This window comes from Mesoplodon bidens (genome assembly GCF_964165515.1).
Source record: "Mesoplodon bidens genome assembly, chromosome: 18".
NCBI classification, from domain to species: domain Eukaryota; kingdom Metazoa; phylum Chordata; class Mammalia; order Artiodactyla; family Ziphiidae; genus Mesoplodon; species Mesoplodon bidens.
In genome coordinates this window covers 48,749,515-48,770,099 of record NC_138175.1, presented here as the reverse complement: position 1 = coordinate 48,770,099, position 20,585 = coordinate 48,749,515, and the positions used below count along the sequence as shown (strand labels likewise).

General features: G+C 52.6%; 2 protein-coding genes and 1 pseudogene across 4 annotated transcripts; 2 read left to right on the top strand and 1 right to left on the bottom strand.

Annotated features, from left to right (window-relative positions):
• Window positions 1-327: 327 nt before the first annotated feature.
• On the bottom strand, window positions 328-12,630 carry SNRPA (small nuclear ribonucleoprotein polypeptide A). Its single transcript, XM_081215274.1, has 7 exons — window positions 12,520-12,630; window positions 11,971-12,065; window positions 7,556-7,728; window positions 5,158-5,337; window positions 2,806-2,979; window positions 2,263-2,351; window positions 328-706 (listed from the first exon to the last, which is right to left on the bottom strand). The coding sequence occupies exons 2-7, from the start codon at window positions 12,041-12,043 to the stop codon at window positions 547-549; spliced, it is 849 nt and encodes a 282-aa protein (XP_081071400.1). The 5' UTR covers window positions 12,044-12,065; window positions 12,520-12,630; the 3' UTR covers window positions 328-546.
• On the top strand, window positions 7,735-10,336 carry LOC308605352 (AP-3 complex subunit sigma-1-like; annotated as a pseudogene). The gene has a single exon. The product of its transcript is annotated as an AP-3 complex subunit sigma-1-like (transcript).
• ACTMAP (actin maturation protease) lies at window positions 12,630-19,980 on the top strand. 2 transcript variants are annotated; one of them, XM_081215273.1, is made up of 6 exons: window positions 12,630-13,961; window positions 16,550-16,618; window positions 17,192-17,316; window positions 17,672-17,801; window positions 17,896-17,966; window positions 18,930-19,980. In XM_081215273.1, exons 1-6 carry the CDS (start codon window positions 13,642-13,644, stop codon window positions 19,136-19,138), a joined length of 924 nt encoding a protein of 307 aa, XP_081071399.1. In that variant the 5' UTR covers window positions 12,630-13,641; the 3' UTR covers window positions 19,139-19,980. The 2 variants fall into 2 exon arrangements, with proteins under 2 accessions (XP_081071399.1, XP_081071398.1); XM_081215272.1 differs by having other exon boundaries at window positions 12,770-13,961; window positions 18,775-19,980.
• The last annotated feature ends 605 nt before the right edge of the window (window positions 19,981-20,585 follow it).

Sequence of the window (20,585 nt, the reverse complement as noted above, 5' to 3'; positions counted from 1 at the left end):
CTCCATCACATTAGAAAATTATTGGAATCAACACACAAGTCTACGAAGTGAATGGTGTGCCATTAAAAGTGGCATCCTTGCACAGTACAGAACCTGCCCAACTGTACCTGGCAGCATGGGTTTTAATTTCCTGCCCTGAATGCTGACTGAGACAAAATAAAAATCTACCAAAGTGGTAAAAGGGGCTTTAGCTTGGACAATGTTGCTACACTATTCTGGGTTTTCCCAAGGTTGCAATCCCCAACATGCTGAGGCCCAAACGCTCAGAATATTCTGATGTGCAGGGAAGGGAAACACACAGGACAAGAAAATAAAAACAACAAATGGTTGTGGAAAAAACAAACCTCAAAAAAACACTTTAATTCCAGCCTAACAGCGCCAGGTGCAATGTCTGGGGACAGACTCTGGGTACAATGCTGTGTGGCGACCATTCACTCACACACGGCTCCAAGAAGGCCCCCGAGGGGGACTTACCTTCAGGGGGGCTGAGCCAAGGGGGGGAGGGGGTGGCCCCAGAACAGGGGACAGAGACATGGGGAAAGGGTGCTACTTCTTGGCAAAGGAGATCTTCATGGCGTTGTTCTGGGTGATCTTGAAACCCTGCAGGGCGTCGCGTGCGGCCCCTGCCTGCACCTCATTGTCAAACTCCACGAAGGCGATGTCGTGCCGCCCTGGGACCAGCCGGACCTCCTTGAAGCCAGGGAACCTGAGAGATGGTCAGAGACCTTAGGAATCCAGACTCAGCACTTCCCCCTAACATGCTGGCATCCTGGGGTAGGGGCCAGGAATGTTGCTAAACATCCCACAATGCAGAGGACAGCCCCAATAACAAAGAATTATCCAGCCCCAAATGAGTATGACGCTAAGTTGATAAACCCTAATATAAAAAAGTGTGCACAAAGGAAACATACCATTTAAAGAAAACTGTTAACATGAACACCCGTGCAACCATAACCTCCGTCAAGACAAAGAACACTGCCTCCTCCCCACCCTCCACGTCCTCTCTCAATCTAAGGAATCGTAGAAATAACCACTCCAGAAATAACCACCATCCCGACTTTCATGGTCTGCTGTTTCTTTCATTTCCCTCTTCTCATTCCTTACTTCCTTCCCCATTAGGCAACCATCCTCAGGTTTACTGGTTATCCTTTTCTCCATAAGTATCCTTAGAAAATATGCATTTTTCTGTGGAGATGGTATATGAATGCATGGCATTCTTTTCCTGTTTTATTCAGCTTCTCAAAATTGCCCCTCGGCATTAGCATAAGGAACGAGGTACACTGCTCTTCCTGTTCCCTCTAGCTGCCACGTGGGGTGCAGTCGCGAGCACCTGCACTTGACCTCTCCCTTCTCCCAGGCTGCCTCCGGCTCCCTGCCACACTGTGAGGAATGCCCTACCCACAGCCCCTGAGGCCTCATGTTAGAATTTCTGTAGGATATTAGAAACAGGTACAGGGCTGGAAGAGAAACGCAGACGTAGAGAACAGACATGTGAACACGGGGGGGTCAGGGGAGGGTGGGATGAATTGGCGATTAGGTTTGACATGAATACACTACCATGTGTAAAATAGACAGCTAGTGGGAACCTGCTGTATAGCACCGGGAGCTCAGCTCGGTGCTCTGTGATGACCTAGATGGGTGGGATGGCGGGGGGGTAGGGAGGTCCAAGAGGGATGGGATATATATACACATACAGCTGATTCACTTCATTGTACAGCAGAAACTAACACAACATTGTAAAGTAATTATACTCCAATAAAAAAAAAATGCTGGGGGGGGGGAAAGCAGCAAAGCCACCAGGTGAGCATGACTAAACAGTGGCCAGTTACCCTACACAACGCCCGCAGTGGCCTGCATCCCATCTGCAGGGCACGCAAGGTCAAGCATCCCCGCCTCCCATACTTGCAGTCTAAACAGGCTGACTCCCACGAGTCTAGCCAGTGTTCAGCCACATCTCACTGTTGTTTAACTTGCCTATGTCCAATTTAGAGACTCCAAAGATGAGACCCAGGGCCTGGATCCCCACCGCAGCCCCATGAAGGCAGAGGACGGCCCACCCGCCCTGGCCACTGCTGCCCTCCACACCCCGCCGCTGCAGGCCCGACTTCAGCCTCCTCCTTTTAACCTCTAGTCGTTGTCCCGCCTGTACAGCCTAAGCAGGCTTGGGACTCCACCAGCAGAATTGTGAAGCTCGTCCATCCCCATGGTGCCACCTCCTGGCCATCACCCTCTGGCCCCCGGTCAGCCACAGGTCCCACTTACTGGTTGAAAAGCATGGAAAGCATGAGCTCGTTGGTCTCTTCAGGCAGGTTGGTGAGGAACAAGATGTGATTTGGTGGATTTTCTGAAAGCTGCAGGAGAGCGACGGGAGCCCACTGAGTCTGGTTGGGGGTCTACAGCCCTCCTGCTCTCCAGCCCCTGCCCCACCCCACCCCCACCCCTTCCTGAATTCTTTCTAGTCCTTCACCTGACATACCCTGTGTTGTTGCCTGCCTTGCCCCCACTAGACTGTAAGCCACAAGAGAGCACTGCTGTGCCCATAAGCAGGTGCTCAGAAGTTCACTGAATGAACCTAGGTGCAGCCTACCCCCACTCCAGCCTCACCGTGACCTTCCAAAGCTGCTCCAACGAACACACCAATTTCTCTGTCCCCAGGGCCTGACACCATTGCTACATCCTCATCCTCCAGTATCATCTTCTCAGGGAGGCCTGCCCAGACCACCCAACCTAAAACAGTGCTCCCACCGGCCCCTTGCCATTCCTGTCTTCTGCCTATAGCAGACCCCAGGAGGACCAGACACTTACAGGCTGTGCAGGCGGCATCTGTCCCGGCATAAGCTGCTGTGGAGGCATGGCCCCTGGTGGGATCTGGCCGGGTGCGAGGCCCGGAGGCGGGATCATGCCGGGGGGCGGCATGTAGGGAGGCTGGCCCGGCATGTGGTGCATGATGCGGGGCGCCTGAGTCATCGGCGGCATGCCCTGCAGGGAGAGAAGGGCAGGACTGAGAGGGGCGCCAGCAGGTGGGAGGAGACGTGCTTTCAGTGTCCGCAGGAAACAGAGAGAAGAAAAGGTTGTTACAGGAAACCCAGGGTGTGAGAGACACAGAGAGAAAGATCCAGTCTTGGAAAAGGCAAAAAAGGCACCCAAAGAGGGATGGATGGAGCAAAACAGACCCAAGGTCACAGCAGACATTAAATCAAAGAGTTTCAAAAAACCTTTTTTTTAACATATAAAAATTGGTCAGGGGGGGCTTCCCTGGTGGCGCAGTTGTTGAGAGTCCGCCTGCCGATACAGGGGACACGGGTTTGTGCCCCGGTCCAGGAAAATCCCACATGCCATGAAGTGGCTGGGCCCGTGACCATGGCCGCTGAGCCTGCGCGTCCGGAGCCTGTGCTCTGCAACGGGAGAGGCCACAACAGTGAGAGGTCCGCGTACCGAAGGAAAAAAAAAAAAATTGGTCAGGGGGACTTCCCTGGTGGTCTAGTGGTTAGGACTCTGAGCTTCCACTGCAGGGGGCACGGATTCAATCCCTGGTCAGGGAGCTAAGATCCCACGTGCCATGTGGCGTGGCCAAAAAAAAAAAAAAAAAAAAAAAAAAAAAATCGCCAGAAGGGCCTAACTTTGTTTAGAGACATATGAGTAGAAAAATAGCCTAGGAAAAAAAATAAAAACATTATCAACTAAAAGGGGTGGAAATAAACACTGTAAGCAGCATGCTGTACTCCTGCTTCTAAAAATAAACTTCATGGAGAAAGAAACAGACCCAGAGGACAGTGGAAGGCAGAGGTAGCTAGGAATGGTTAAGGCAGGTGCATGAAGAAGTGGGAGGGCTGGTGGCAAGGGGAAGGGAGACAGCCTGGAGGCCAAGAGCGTGTGCACCCAGGGGAGACAGGAGCTGGAATCACATCTAAGAGTCAAAGGTGGAGAGAAAGCTGGGCACAGAAGAGTGGAGAGGGTAAGAGTGGCGAAGCTTGATGGTAAGCCAGACACCATCACCGACACAAGACACAATAGAGTGCAACCCATCAGAAAAGCTGACGTGGACGTTCGGAGACCTGAGTGGGTCCAATTCGTCCATCTTTTCTTTAATACTCTGTGCTTTCTGCATCCTGTTTAGAAAACAGGATGTTTCCACTCTTCATGCCCTCACCAAGGTCGTAGACATTTTCCTGTTTTCTTCTAGAACATTTATTGTTGTAGCTGTCACGTTCAGGTCTATGATTCACCTCAAAGTAACTTATACATTGTTAAGGCAGGGCTAACTTTTCCCCTTACAGATATCCAATTGGCCCAGTATCATTTACTAGGGGAAAAAGTCCTTTTACCACTGGACTGCAAGTGGTACCTTGACATACATGGAGTGACTACATACACGTGTGGATGTTTCAGGACTCTACTCTGCCCCACTAGGCCATCTTTCTACCCTTATGCCAATACCATACCATCTTGATTACTATATAGCAGGCCCCCAGCTTTGTTCTCGTCTGCCTTGCTTTGCCTTTCCAGACATTTACAGACAGCCTGTCTGTCCCCACAAGTCCCTGCTGGGATTTTGATTGGAATTGTGTTGAATTTTAAATTAATTTGCAGAGAACTGAAGTCTTAATAGCAGTGAGTCTTCCTATCCATTTGATGAGGTCATCTCCAGTTTCGCTCAGCCATGTTCTATAGTTTCAGTGGGTGGCCTTGCACACTTTTTGTTGAATTTACTCCTTGGAGCTATTTTTCAATTTGAAGTCTACTTGTTTGTGGCCAACGTGTAGAAATAAAACTGACTTTTTCCATACTGACTTATATCTGGTGACCTTGTTAAATTAAATTCTTTTTAATCCTAACAGCTGATTAGTAGTTTTCTCTGGATTTTCTACACAGACAGCAAAATCAAGGTCAAGGAGAAAGAGAAAACAAAACAGTGAGGCACAGAGAAAGAAAGATCCTGAGAAACAGGCGGGCAGGCACAGACATTTCCAAGTGGAGATATCGTCACTCACATGCTCAACCCCTCCCTAGAGAGAGGCACACAATCTAAGAAAAATGGAAGGGGGGGTGTGTCTGAATCCACAAGGGGAGACCCCTCCCCACCCCACCCCCAAGCCAGCCCACGTGGCTGAGGAAGACCTGGTGGTGAGAAGGCCGCGTCTCTGGGCCCCAGCTTACCGGGACAGGCCCCTGGACAGCGCCCACCACAGGGGCGGCCGCCCCACCCTGCACGGCCTTCTTGGCCGCCGGGGTCTCCTGGCTCTTGGGCTTCCTCTTCTCCCGCTTGCGGTCCCGCTCCACAAAGGTGCCCTTCATCTTGGCAATGATATCCGAGTCAGTCTTGGCGTACTGGATGCGCTGCCAAACCGAGAGCAGAAGGGTTAAGGAGACTGGTCTGGGGCCAGACCACCCGGATGCCAAATCAGACCTTGCCAGGAGCTTGGTGAGTAATGTCACAGAAATCACTTGGCCTCAACGTCCTCATCTGTCAAATAGGGACTGCGGTATTTCCCAGTTCAAAGAACAATCGTGAGGACCATGAGTTAAAGTGCTCCCAAAGGTGCCTGGCACACAGCATGTGCTCAGTCAGTGGTTGCTGAGATTTTGAAGGGAAGACGGGACAGCCCCAGGCAACAGGCCCAAGGCAGAAAGAAGGAAACAAGGTCAGGACAGGAGCACTGTGCAGGGGGGTTTCCATCACACAGGAAGAGAACTGAGTCTCCAGGCTAAACCTCATTCATTCAGTGGTTTATGAAGCACCTATATTTGCTCTGGCGGTACAGCAATGAGCAAATCACACAAAAGCCCCCGCTCTCATGGAGTCTGTTCGCTGGGAAAGATATGACAGAGATTAAAAAGTGAACTGGAGAAGGGTATGTGAGGAGTTGAGAAGAACTGAAACTTTCAGAGTGTGGCCAGGAAAGACCTCAGTGAGAAAACACTGGTGTAAAGACAGAGGGAGGGAGGGAGCCACACAGACATCTAGGGAAAAGAGCATCCTGGCAAAGGAACAGCCATCAAAGAGCTAAGGAGTGCAGGGTGTGTTCAAGGAAAAGCAAGGAGGCCAACACAGATGAGGAGGGAGAAAGCCAGGAGCGATGGAGTGTTATAAGCAGGGGAGTGACGAGCTCTCACTTGTGACCCCCAAGGAGCGCTGTGGCCACGGGACGGAGAGTGGCCTGTGAGGACCAGGTGTCAGACCAGGGAGAAGGGTGGCAGTGGGGGGGAGTGAGAAGAACGGGTGGAGGGTTTTGTTTGTTTGGTTTGGGGGCTTTTTGGTTTTTTTCTTTTATTTTTTTGGTAGAGGTTTTGAAGGTAGAGTTGACGGGACTCACTGACAGAACTCACAGTGGCTCAGTGCTTCATATGGTCCAAGCAATGATTTCAGAGAAAAGCAGGAGAGGAGGGTCTACACAAAACGATTTACTGGTTTTAGTCCTCAAAAGTGAATTCCTGGCAGCTCCAGAGAAGCGACGGAAGATGTGGCAACTGTGGGCTCGCATAGCCAGAGGCAATGACAAGCGGCCCACTCCGGAAGGAGGTGAGGGCTCCAGGCGGCCCCGCTAAACCCGGGGCCAGTGTCTTCCACATGAAGTGGACTGCCTGGGACCTGCAGGCACTGACACTTCTCTCACCTCCCCAAGGGAACTGGTTCAGGGAAGCATATTACAATCAGGTGAAACTGGAAAACTGACTGAGGAACAAAGAGAAAAGCCCGAAGAACCAAAAACATCTCCCACTGATAACGGCAGGAATTCTAGTTCAGGGCAGGGACTTTTAGCCACTCCTCACCTCCTGGACAGCAGTCCCCATGGCCACCCACCTGGCCTCCTGAACATCTGTAACCCATTTCTTCCCATCCCACGGCCCCTGCCCTGGTCCCGGCCCAACCCCACCACCTGGGAGCCAACCCAGCCTCACCTTCACAACGGAACCCCATCTCCCTCCTAACCCCCCTACCCAACAGCCACAGGCAGCCCCCAAACCCTCCCTTGCTTCCCCAGCACACTCGGAATCAAGTCCACTTTCAGGACCAACTCCAGCTCCTTAGCCTGACTTCTGACTGGCTCTCCAGGCCAGGCCCTCCCACCACGTCCCACCCTTCACTCCAGCTAAGGGAACTTGACTCACTTCCTCAACTACACATGCTCTTGGTTATCTCCAGGCCTTAGTCCACTGTCTTTCTCCCTCTCCTCCCCCAGCTACTCTTCTCCAAGCCTTACTCATCCAGAAAGGCTTCCCAGCGCTCCCAGAATGGGTGAGAGGCCGCGCCTAAGCTCCCCCAGTTCTGTGCACTTGCCCGGTTGGTCCCAGCCCTGACCCCTCCGGGTCATCGCCATCTGGAGGCAGGCGTGTCTCTCCAACTACACTGTGGGGCCGAGAGGGCAGAGCTGGGCCTTCCCTTGATCACGGTGTTTCCACAGCCCCAGTGCAGTGAACAGTGGATGCTGAGGACTAGCAAGAGAAACTCCCGTCCTCAGTGGTCTGGACTACAGGCGACAGGAAGTCCAGACCCATCCAGCCTGCAAGAGCCTTGCACAGGCATACACCCATACCCTCCACACCCAGTGCTCACCATGGGCTTGTCGTAGAAGGGGAAACCCTGCATGGAGCGCAGGGCATTGGTGGCGCTGCTGACCTCCTTGAAGATGACAAAGGCCTGGCCCCTCATCTTCAGGCTTCGTGATACCAGGATATCCAGGATCTGGCCAAACTGGGAGAAGATAGCGTACAGGGACTTCTTCAGCTCTGCGGTGGGAGGAGGAAAGACCCATAGGTGACTGGAGGCCTTGGTATCATGTCCTGCGTCTTGAGCTCCCCTTCGCAGAGAAGACGCAGCCCAGGAGGGAAACCATCAGTCCACTGACAACGAGTACAGAGCAATACCAGCAGCAGCCTAGAACCCCTCAAGTGGTCGTGTGCACTCCTCTGTGAGAGATCGACAGTAACAGTATCTACCCCACAATGTCGCTGTACGAGGAACATGAGTCACACATACAAAGGACACACAGTAAATGCTTGATAAATGCGAGCACTTCTTCTCATTGTCTCCAGCACCTTGACACACGCCCCTCTGATGGGGCCCTGGCTGACTTCTACCACCTCATCTCTCCCCACACTCCACCTTCACTCCTATAGCTCCAGCCACACTGGCTTTCCTGCCCTTTCTCAGGCCCGTCACAGCTACTCTGCCTCAGGACCTTTGCGTTGGCTGCTCCCTCTACTAGGAGCATCCTTCTGATGTGTACATGGCTTCCTTCCATTCAACCAGGGCTCAGCAGATATGTTGCCACCTGAGGCATTCCCTGACCACCCTGTGTGAATAGGTGCCCTCTCATGTCACTCTCCCCCACTCCTGGGACCCTACCTGCTCTTCCTTCATGGCATTTCCCACCTCTTGACATCATGTTTGTTTACTTGTTGTTTAGCTCTCCTTCTGAAGAGCTACAAGCTTTCTTATTTATCACCTTATCCCCATGAGCAGTACGGTCACCAGCACACAAACCTCCAAAAGCATTTGCATGAATAAAGGTATCATTAAATGATTTATGGAAATAACCACTAAATTCTTACAACTACTCCATGAAGCAGCAGTTATAACTGTCTCAATTTTACTAACATGGATAGAAGCTCTCAGAGGATCTGTCACTGGCCCAGGAGGAGTGTCCCAAGGGTGTTGGGAAGACCCTGAAGAGCCAGGACCAGGACAAGGACTAGGGGCCAAGTCCATCCGAACCCAGTACCGCCATACCTCACTAGCAAACTGCCACAGCTGACAGCAAGAAAAGGGTACCAGTCTTATGCAAAGAAGGTATCTGAGCTTAAGATGTTTGGTCAAAGAGATACAGGAGAGGAAAGAAAAGGCGGGGCAGGGTAATGAGGGAAGCAAATAGCCAAAAATTCTGATGACATTTCTGGGCTTTGTCTCCACTCCCCACCCCCACGAATCCAGTTTGGGCTTTAGTCATTCTGCTGGACTCTGGGCCTCTTCCCAGTTTCCTTTCTTGCCCACTCAAGTTCACCCTCCACAGCTGGAAAGATCTTTCACAATTAATTGCATCCCTTGCCTGGCTCCCCAAAGCCCTCAGGACAAAGTCCAACACCTTACCCAGCCCACAAGGCCCCATGAGCCAGAGTGCACCGTTCTCCATGAGTCATAGGCCTCTAAGTCTCAGACACACAAAACTACAGTACATGTAGTTCCCAGAATGCCCTGGGCTCTCTTTTGCCCCTGGATATTTGCACGTGCTGGTCCAGGTTAAGAACTTTCTTCCCGGCATGTGCGGGAGGGGGCAGGTGGGGAAGGATCCCCAGCGAGATTCCGAAGCGAGGCTCGCGTGCTGGCGCCCGACCCGCCCTGGCCCCCAGCTCCCACCCGGTAGGCCCGGCTCAGCCATGATCAAGGCGATCCTCATCTTTAACAACCACGGGAAGCCGCGGCTCTCCAAGTCCTACCAGCCCTTCAGTGAAGATACACAACAGCAAATCATCAGGGAGACATTCCATTTGGTATCTAAGAGAGATGAAAATGTTTGTAATGTCCTAGAAGGAGGATTATTAACTGGAGGATCTGACAACGGACTGATTTATAGACATTATGCAAAACGTTATATCTTGTCGTCTGGGTGGATCCTTCAGAAAGTGAACTTGGCATTTTAGATCTAATTCAAGTATTTGTGGAAACATTAGACAAGTGTTTTGAAAACGTCTGTGAACTGGATTTAATTTTCCATGTAGACAAGGTTCACAATATTCTCGCAGAAATGGTGATGGGGGGATGGTATTGGAGACCAACATGAATGAGACTGTTACACAAACTGATGCACAAAATAAACTGGAGAAATCTGAGGCTGCCTTAGCGGGCGCTCCAGCCCGTGCTGTATCAGCTGTAAAGAATATGAATCTTCCCGAGATCCCAAGAAATATTAACATTGGTGACATCAGTATAAAAGTGCCAAACCTGCCCTCTTTTAAATAAAAAATTTAAAAGGTCACCCCCAGGTAAAATCCGGGGGAAATGTCATCTAAGTTTACCATACAGTTATTTACCAAAAATAGAGGAGAGTCTTAACTTTTGCTCTTGGATTTAAGTCAAGGTACTGTATAGAAGTTATGTAAAATCAGTATGGAAGTTCATTGTTGCTTTTCTTGCTCAGTGATTTTGAAGAAATTGAGTAGTTACAGTGTGATTTTTTTCTTTATTTTCTAAACTGCATTCCTATGGCCACCTAAGGCATGCCTCTATGTATTGGCTACTACAGTATTTTGAAAAGTGTTTGGGACATTTCTTTAAATTATGTATAACCCAAAATGTTGGTGTTTTGTATGGATCACAAATACAGCATTCCTTAATTCTTTCTGTTATTTGTCAGAATTGTTATTTAAAGAACGAAGTATGTATTGCATGAAAACATTATGACCTTTTTCTCTTAGTTTAAATAAACTCCAAGGTAACTGGAAAAAAAAATTAAAAAAGAACTCTCTTTCCCCACATCATAACATAAATAACATAAATACTGCTTCTTCTACCTGTTAGGCTTTTCCAAAATGTCTCCTTTTCTATGAAACTGAATGAATACGTCTTTCTAGGTGCCCCATCTCAACCCTGACAACTCTGCCTGTGCTTCCCCAATCATGGCCTTGGCTGCTCTGGGATATCACTGTCTGGTAGCAGGTCTGTCATCCCTATTGGACTGTGGCTCCATGAAGCTAGGACCAGGACTGTCTCAGTCACCAGTGTGTCCCCAGCTCCACAAAGCACTGGCTGGGCACAACGTTCTAAAAGTATATGAGGGATTTACGTGGCTCGTTTTATTATCTTCAACCGCAACTTTATTGGTAACGTCAAACTTAATCCCAGTGAGCTCCTTTGGTTCCCCTAATAATTTTCTTGAGGCAATAAATAATAAGAGCTAACACTTATCCAACACTTACTAACCGCTGAGCACCATAAAAAGAAGCTGAATGGCTGAATGGAAGTTTATCTAATATAATCCCCATAACACCCACACAGAGAAGATATGACTTTGCCCAGTCTTCCTATATAGAAAATGAGTGTCAACAAAAAGTGGTAACTTGCTCAAGAAAATGGAAAAATATGTCTGATGTCAAGGATTGAGTTCTTGGGGCTTCCCTGGTGGCGCAGTGGTTGAGAGTCTGCCTGCCGATGTGGGGGACACGGGTTCGTGCCCCGGTCCGGGAAGATCCCATGTGCCACGGAGCGGCTGGGCCCATGAGCCGTGGCCGCTGAGCCTGCGCGTCTGGAGCCTGTGCTCCGCAACGGGAGAGGCCACGGCAGTGAGAGGCCCACGTACCGCAAAAATAAAAAAAAAAAAAAGAATTGAGTTCTTAAGCAGAATTCCATACTGGTGGCGTCAACCACTTTTCAGTGCTGTGTGACCCTGGGCAAATCATATCACCCTGAGTCTTAGTTTCCTAATCCGAGAAATGGGAATAGGTCCTTCCTGCAGGGTTGCTGTGAAAGTTAAAAGTAACCATGATTTATATTTACGTCAGCACCTGGTACCGAGTGTTAGCCATCAGTGTTGTTCATTTCATTTTCATTTTGAAATGAAACATTTCATTGTGGGCTAATCACTGACCAAGACAGTTGCAGTTCTTACCCTCCTGGAACTCACAGGCCAGGAAAGAAACAGCCGCATGACAGCCCAGGGCTTGAAGGGGGATGTCCAGGGTTATGGGAAGTCAGAGGCAGGCACGTGGGTGGAAAAGGGAGGGGGAAGGCATCCTGGAGGAGGGGTCCTGTGAGCTGAAACCTTGAAGCATGAGTAAGTGACCAGGTTAATGGGCAGAGCGTAAGATGAACTGAGGAAATGTTAAAGGCAGAGGAAGCAGCATGTGCAAAGGCCGAGGGGTTAACTCTAACAATTTGAGTGGACAAGGCTAAGGAAGAGACATGGATGCTGGGGACAGAAGAGGGGGCCGGCTCTTGCGGGATAGCCTGGAGTCCGGACTATCCCGAGAACTCACCATCCTTCTTGATCTTCTCGTTGAGATTGTTGATATAAATAGTGTGGTTGGGGCGGGTCTCGGGAACTGCCATGGAGTGAGTTGCTGAGGTAGGGCTGAAAGAATGAAAAAGTCCCACTCAGCCTTGGGTATCTGCAAATCCTTCGTCCCAACGCGGGCTGTTTAGGGATCTTCCTTTCAAGAGGAAGTCAGGTAAAGCAGAGAGAAGGAAAGAGGGAAGAACAGCTCGGAAAACAAAGCAAACCCAGGACACCGCTTCTCCCCGCGTGGTGAGGGAAATCTCGTGAGGTTTACTACGAGTCCCAGGATGCTCTACGCGACTCAGTAGGCGAGTGTCCTAGGTGGCGATTCCCACTGGCCCACGACCTCAAAGGCGGTCCAGGAGAAAAAGCCCGGATGTAGAGGCACTTAAGGAGGGAGGACGACTTTGCAGAGCCCTGGTCTCGAGCAGCAGGAAAAGAATTCCCCAACACGAGGCGCGGGAAGACCCGGGCGCCAAGCCCTCCACCCGCCAGGCACCCATGGCCGCCTGCGCCCAAGGATACTCACCGAAAGGGTCGAATCTCCCGCAAGTGCCTTCTGCTATGAGCGCCGACCACAAAACTTCCTCTCCTGGTCCCGCCTTTGTCTTTCTACAAGCCAATCCCTGCGCGGAAACCTGGAGCTTGGCCAATCAGAATCCGGATCCAGATTTTTTGCCAATCAAAACGACACTTGGGTTCCCGCCTCGGCAGGAAAACTCCGCCCACCGCCTGCAAGCCCTCCTCCTTCTGCGGCACTCGGGGCTACGGACCAATCAGTGAAGGCCGCGCCCCCTCTCGCGCTTCTTGCCAATCGGAACGCGGTTCTCGCGGCCGTCTCTTCGGAGGCCTTTCTTTGGAAGCCCCACCTCTCCCCAGCGGCTACACGTTCTCTGTCACGTGATTGTTAAAGGGGCGGACACGAGTTGCGAGTTTTACCTCCGGGTTTGGGAGCGGTTGTGCGCTGCGGCCGCCATTTTGCTGGAAGGGGAGGCGCGTCTTACTTCCCGACTCCGTACCCTATCCCAGCGGTATCGCGGCTCCCCACGACCTCCAATCTATGAGTCTTCCCCTACCCACAAGACTCTTCCTGTTGCGCTCTGATTTCAGGACTTTCTCCACAACTAGGCTGTTTTCTCTGCCAGGTGTCCTTTTGACCTCTTGACCTCTGACTCAAAGGTCAGCTCTAAGGTTCCAAACTCGGGTCTGGGATGCGAAGGGGCGATCTATTCTAAATTCTCCAAGTCTTTAGCACTGGGGCCGTAAATCCCGCGCTTTAGGTGCCTCGTCCCAGGTCTGAGCTTTCATGTCCTGCAATTGAACACCAGGTTTCCAAATCTAGCCAGGGATAAGAAGTTAACTCCTACTAAGTGTCAGTCTTTGAGCCCTGCATCCCAACTTATACCACAAATCTGGTTCCACATTAAAGGACCCCGTTAACCCTCAGATTCCTTGTGGTTTAAGTCAGCCTCAATCCCAGCTCCCAAGGTTCCAGATTTTAGCCCTGGTGTTTTCAGTCCCACTGCTCCGGCCCCAAAATCTGGAACGCAGTTCTAAAACCTTCAAAATCTCCATCCCTGCAACCAGCACATTTTGGAAGATCCTTCCCTCTCTCATTCTCGATCTTACAACCCAAGTCACAGATCCTAAAATGATTTCTCCATGCTCTCCTTCTTTAGAGCCACCAATTCCTCCTCCCCAAACCCCTGCATCCCAGGCCCCCATAATTCCACCTCCTCCCCTACCCCCAAATCTCCCGGAATTAGCTTTTCCACCTTCTCCCTCAAGTCTCCAGACACCTATTCCCCCACCACCCCCACTGCCGCCTCCACCCCCTACCACCAGGTTTTCTCCCCCTCACGTCTTCGGCTTGGAGAAGAGCCAGCTCCTGAAGGAGGCCTTGGAGAGGGCTGGCCCAGTCCCCAGGAGCAGAGAGGACGTGAAGAGGCTCCTGAAGCTGCACAAGAGCCGGTAGGGTCCCCATGCCCCTTCCCACCCACCCACCCAGGGTCTCACCCAACCACTTGTCCCCAGGTCACTGCTGCCATCTCCTCTTGGGGTTTCCCATTTCCTCAAGGTCAAACAGTCTGACTGCTTCAGCCCCCTTCCTTAGACCCCTTCAGTGGCGGTGTGTCTTCAGCAATGAGGAAAGCTGCCCTCACAAGAGCACCTCGTCCAGTGGGAGAGACAGATCCCTCCCTCCACCGGTGACAGCCCAGAGTGGTCAGAGCCGTGAGGAGGGAGCCCAGAGGGAGTGCCCGACCGAGGCTGGGGGGTCAGTGGGGCCTGCCTGAGGAGGGGATCCCTGAGTGCTGTCGAGCAAGTTATGCCAGGGTACGTGACGAGGAGAGTAAACAGCTTGTGCCCAGGCCCAGCGTGACATGAAAAGATGTTCTTTTCAAGGACCTGCAAATATTTCTTTATTGGGACAGAGGTGGCACATGTGGGGTTTCCCAGGTGGGCAGGAGCAGACCACACAGGGCATGGGGGGGCAGGCGTGTGAAGGAAGGTGGACTGTCCTGAGGGCACTGGGGAGCTGTGGAATGGATCTGTGCCCTTCCAGGGAGGGAGAGAGACTGCCTTCGAGGAGTGGAGTGGTGAGATTGGAGTCTAGGGGCCCAGGAGGAAGCTGGAGCACCAGGAGATCAGGCAGGAGGGGAGGGGGCTAGACTTGGGCTGGGGCTGAAGGGAAGAGAGACAAGTGACCTGCCCAGACTCACCGAAGAAACTTCCAGCTCTCTAGACAAGTTTATAATCTGCACTAGACGCCCCAACCATAGTGAGGCACATTTTTTGTTTGTTTTTTGTTTTGGCTGTGCTGCACAGCTTGCAGGATCTTAATTCCCTGACCAGAGATCGAACCTGTGCCCCTTGCAATGGAAGTGCAGAGTCCTAACCACTGGACCGCTGGGGAATTCCCCCATAATGAGGCAAATTTAACGCAAGTAACAACTACCTGTTGTATGCCAGATGCTGTTCTAAATGTTTTTACTTATTAATTTAACCTCAGCAATTCCATGAGACAGGAACTGTTTTTTTTTAATTGAAGTATAATTGATTTACAAGGTCGTGTTAGTTTCACGTGTACAGCACAGTGATTCAGATATATATATATATATGTAAAAACATACATGTATACGTCTGTATATATTCTTTTTCAGGTTCTTTTCCCTCATAGGTTATTACAAAATATTGACTATATAGTTCCCTGTGCTATACAGTAGATCCTTGTTGTCCAGTAGGTCTTATTTTATAGATAGTAGTGTGCACCTGTTAATTCCAAACTCCTAATTTATCCCTCCCCCTGCAAGGTAGGAACTATTATTATCCCATTTTCCACATGAGGAAACTGAGGCTCATAGAGGTGAAGTCACTTAGCCACAGTGCTTAGGAGAGGAAGGGCATGGCACTAGGGCTCCCTGCTTTGAACCACTGTGCTGATAATCATCTCCTTTCATCAGTAAGGTGCCTCCCTCAGCCTTACTCTTGCACTGGCTTTGGGATAGAAGTATAAGCACATTGCCCGGCACCTCCTGAGACCTGGTGGGGGAGAGGGGGGAGGGGTTGGGATCACCAGAATATTCTGAGTGGCCTCCCCAAGAATGGGGCTGGTGAAGCCTGTGAGGAGTCTATCAAGGCGATCTCTTAGGCCTGGAGCAGTTGTTACCTGGTTTTGCTCAAGGCTGAGTGGAAGGGATTCCCACCTCATCTAACTGCCTGAAAAACAGGTTTGAGAGGGGAAAAACATTCAGAGTTTGGGTATTCATACTTTATGGCAAGACGAGAGAATTTTAAACATGAAATTTTTCTTTGCCCACTGGGGCCTCCTCCCTCCCATTTAGCGTGTATTGTGCATTTGCATTCACCAAACCTCCTTAGGGGATAACATTTCTTCTTGATCTCATCAAGGGTCACAACTCCTTAGGAGACAGCTTTCCTTCTTAATTTTGTTAAGGGATCGCAATGACCCATGACCCATAACTTGCTTTGTACTTGTAGATCTGGATTGAGTAAGCTGTCAGTAATATGTCATTTGGCATATAACCAACCCTTTGTCTCAAAAACGTATATATAACTGTGTTTTGATCTCTCACAGGCGGAACAGTCCTCAGGGCTTTCTGAGAGACTGTCTCCCAGGTTATAATCCTCAGGTTGGCTCGAATAAAATTTTCTCTTTCTTCCTTAGATTGACTATTGATTAATTTTTCCATCCATGGTGTAGAGACACCCCTTCTAATAATTTAATCCCTCTGGCTCCTAGTTGCAAAGCTTTTGCACATCTGCTCTTTGCCCCTTCAGTAACTGAGAGAAAGAGCAGGGAGCAGCAGGCAGAAGGATGATTCCCACTGAGCAGATGAGGAAACCGAGGCTGGGGAGGGGAGGAGTCTCAACAGGAATGAAGGAAGTCTGACCCAGCCAAGAGCGGCCCTCGGGCCTCAGGACAGCTGGGCCCATGCTCCTCCCCTTCACCATCCCTGACACCCCATTCCCAGCCAGCCCTCGATGGGGGGGTCCCTAGGAGCTGGTTCCCACATGACCTGAATGCGACTGTGATTCAGTTTCAGAAGTGACCTGCAGTGGATCCTCTTCTGTGCTGACCTGCCCTCCCTCATCCAAGAAGGCCCTCAGTACGTGCCCTAATCCGGGACCCCAACCCCTTGGCCGGCCGTGCGTTCTGAGCCTCTGCCCTCGCCAGGCTTTGTGAGGATTGACCCAGGAGTGTGGGAAGAGTGGGTTCATGCCAGGCAGCCTGGGGAGAAGGAGGAGGCCGAGGAGGGAGGGAGACGGGGAACCTACCAGGTGAGGGTCCTGGGTGCATGCGCAGTAAACAGTTGGAACGAATAAGCAAGTGAACAAACGAACCTGGTCCATTATCTCTGACTCCACCTTGGCACCTGCTCCTCCTAGAAGCCCAGGTGACATCTCTCCCTACCCTCCCACCCACACCCCCAGCCCTCCAGCCCTGGTTCAGGCCTTGGCCAGCCTCTGTCCCAGGAGGGGGAGGCAGGTCTCCTCTCCACTTGGCCTGGGAGAGGAGAAGGGAATTCCCCCAGGGCGGCAAACCTGTTCCCCACACTCCAGTTTCCAGGCGAGAGGGGGCCCAGGAAAGACACGAGTTAGGGGTTGGGGGGCTGGGCCTGTGTCTCCCCAGGTGCGGGCTGGTGGTTAGGGGTTGGGGGGCTGGGCCTGTGTCTCCCCAGGTGCGGGCTGGTGGCCTTGTGGATGGCAGGCACTCTCCTGGCGCCCCTCAGCAGCAGCCCCCTGGAGAGACTGGTGCAGGTGGCCATGGAGAGAGGTTACACGGCCCAGGGGGAGATGTTCTCAGGTAGGTTGGGTGTGGAAGGGATTCAAGCCAGGTGTTCTGCAGGAGGGGACTGGAGAGCTTGGCTAGGACACACCGGGCACATAAGGGGGCTTTGTTCCATTCTTTGGGCCCTTGTCCCCCCCCCAGTAGAGCAGAGTGTCACAGGGTGGACTCTGGAGCCAGGCCACCTGGGGTTTCCATCCCAGCTCTGCCATTTCCTACTGTGTGTCCATGGACAAGCAGCTAACCCTCTCTGCCCCTCATCTTCGGCATTTGCTCGAAGAGGTGATACTCAAGGCGAGAGTTATAGGCGTTGATTCCCGATGGTGCCAGGCACACAGCGATCGCTCTTTCTGTGTCTGCTCTGTCCTTGCAGTGACCGACATGGGCAGGCTGGCCCAAGAGGCACTGGGCTGCCAGGCAGAGGTGCTCTACGGCGGCCTGGGTGGTCCCAACAGAGACCACATCCTGCAGCACCTTGTCGCCGGACATCCCCTGCTTATCCCGTATCCCAGGGCCTGGAAGGGAGCAGCAGGGCAGGGGTGGAGACGGGTGGGTCCCAGAGCCACACCACAGCTTTGGCCTTAACCCCAGTGCCAGCTATGACGAGGACTTCAACCACGAGCCGTGTCAGAGGAAGGGCCACAAGGCCCACTGGGCAGTGAGTGCAGGTGGGTCCCCCCTCCCATGCCCTGTGCCCTCACCCTGGGTCTCCCCAGCCCCGTCTCCCCTCCTCACATTCTTACCCTCGCACTGGCACCTCCCCACTACCCAAGGCAGGAACCAGGGTTGGGCTGTCCCTGTCCCTACAGGGTACTTAGCAGGGACCTGGCCAGCAACAGGTACTTCAGTGTCCGCCAATCAGGGTTTTCCACACACAGAAACTCAGAGCGCAGACAAGGATCAGACAGTCTGGGCTGCAGACTTGGTCCAGCCACTTCCAGGCTCTGTGACTCTGGGCCTCCATTGCCCTATATCTAGAGATCAAGGCAACAGTAGCACCCACGTCATAGGCAGAGGACGTAAAACTCTTGGAATGGTGCCTGGTATGTTACATGTCTCAGTAAGTGTTAGCTACAGTCAGCATCCTCATCTTTCCACCTGCCTGAGAGAAGGCCAGAGCTGCACGTCAGGTGGCCTGGATGGAGGCCCCCTTGTGTGCATGCCTCTCTGAGCGTTGCTCTTCTGGACAGCTGGTGACAACGAGCTGACGATGTTTGCACTGTTCAGTGCCGCCTTGGCACCTCCCTGTGCTGACAGGCTGTTGCAGGCCGGACTTAAAATGCCTGCAGCTCTAGAGCCCAACACCATGGGTCTAGATCCCGGCCCAGCTGTCTGCCTGCTGGCCCGTGCTGGCCTCTCTGTGACAGTGTGGGGATGGAGGCAGCACCTACCCTGGAGGGCTGTGGTGGGACTCAGGGAGGCCCAGCCCCTCGTCAGGGCTCAGCTCCCACTCACAGCCTCCCTCTCTCCTCCCAGGGGTCCTGCTGGGTGTGCAGGGTATGCCCAGCCTCGGCTACGAGGAGGACCCTGAGCTGCCAGGCCTGTTCCACCCAGCACCCGGCACGCCCCGCCAGCCACCATCCCTGCCAGAGGAAGGCTCCCCAGGAGCCGTCTACCTTCTCGCCAAGCAGGGCAAGAGTTGGAACTACCAGCTGTGGGACTACGACCGAGTCCGGGACAGCAACCTGCAGCTGACGGACTTCTCGCCCGCCCGGGCCGCCGATGGCCGGGCGTACGTGGTACCTGTCGGCGGGGTGCGGGCCGGCCTCTGCGGCCAGGCCCTGCTCCTCCGACCACAGGACTCCGGCCACTAGCCTGCTGCAGCCCCGAGCCGGGGTGACGGGGCGCAGCCACAGCTCAGCTGTGTCACCATTCGCAGAGTGCCCCATCTTCTCCTCTGTACGACAGCCTGGGGGCTTGGGCTGGATCTCTGAGGACCTCCAACCAGAGATCCTTCATGCAGGGTCCCCCGCCCCGAATCTATCCCATCCCAATCCTGGGCCTCGGCTCCCCCAAGCCCGTCCCCCAGTATTAAGCACCTACTCTGGGCTGGGGTTATAGCCAGGAGCCCCACAGACAAGCTCCCTCTCTGCAAGAGAGAGACTGACAACCGCTCAGACCCCAGGGCTTGTCCACCCCACCTCAGGGTTGCAGCCACCCGTTTCTGGCTGCTGTCCGCCCTCTCTCTGGACCCCTTGCTGCTTCCCAGCGTCTGTCCATGTGGAGCCAGGGAAGCCTTTTGAAACGCAAACCAGGGACTTCCCTGGCGGTCCAGTGTTTAGGACTGTGCGCTTGCACTGCAGGGGGTACAGTTCGATCCCTGGTGGGGGGAACTTGAGACCCTGCATGCCACGCAGCGCAGCCAAAAAACAAAACGCAAACCAGGTCTCAGCACTCCCCTGCCAGCATCTCCTCCAGCCTTCCTCTTGCAGGGCAGAGACTAAACTCACCCCGCCCCAGGTCACCTCCCTTACCCCAGGCTGTTCTTCCTCACGCTTTCTGCCACCAGCCAGGCATAGTGGCCTCTCAGGTGCCTAGGGTGTCCTGTCTTCCCCACCCCCCAGCCCTGTGTTACAGACAATTCTGGAACTGCTCTACCCTGGCTCCTTGTCACTTCTGGGAAGACTCCCTCTGGCTGAGCACCTCCTCCACCTGTGTGTTCTCCTGATTTAAAAACAAAAGCAAAAGCCTCTAAGACTAGTTATTTGTGCCAACCCCTTTACCCCCATTAACTCATCAAATCCTCCAACCCTGTAAGGAAGGTACTAGATCCTCCCTGTTTGACAGATGGAGAGACTGAGGCCTGAAGAAGTGCAGTCACTGGCCTAAGGTCACATGGCTGGCAAGCGGCAGGGCCGGGATTCAAACCAGGCAGAGTGTGTACCTGTACAGGTGGGGGAGGGGGGACAGGGAAAGAGAGAGAGCATTTAACGAATACCTATTGCATCCGTTCCGAAAGGGGAGGAACAGCTCTGTCTTGGTCACTGCCGTGTCCCCCATGCCCAACAAAGGGTTTTATTAGAAACTACAGTGTAGTGTTTGTTACCTACCCCCGCCCTGACACCCTGGTTGGCACTGTATCTGGTGCACTGTCCTGGGAGCCCTGGAGGACAGGGCTTGGAGTTGTCTTGGTCACCCCTGTGTCCCCTGCACAGAGCCAGGCACAAGAGTAGCAACTCAGTGAAGCGGATGAATGAACCCGTCCACCCTGAGCCTGCCTCTACCCCAGACCATTATCCCATCACCCCACCCGACACTAATGCTCCAATTACGAGCCTTGAGCCCAC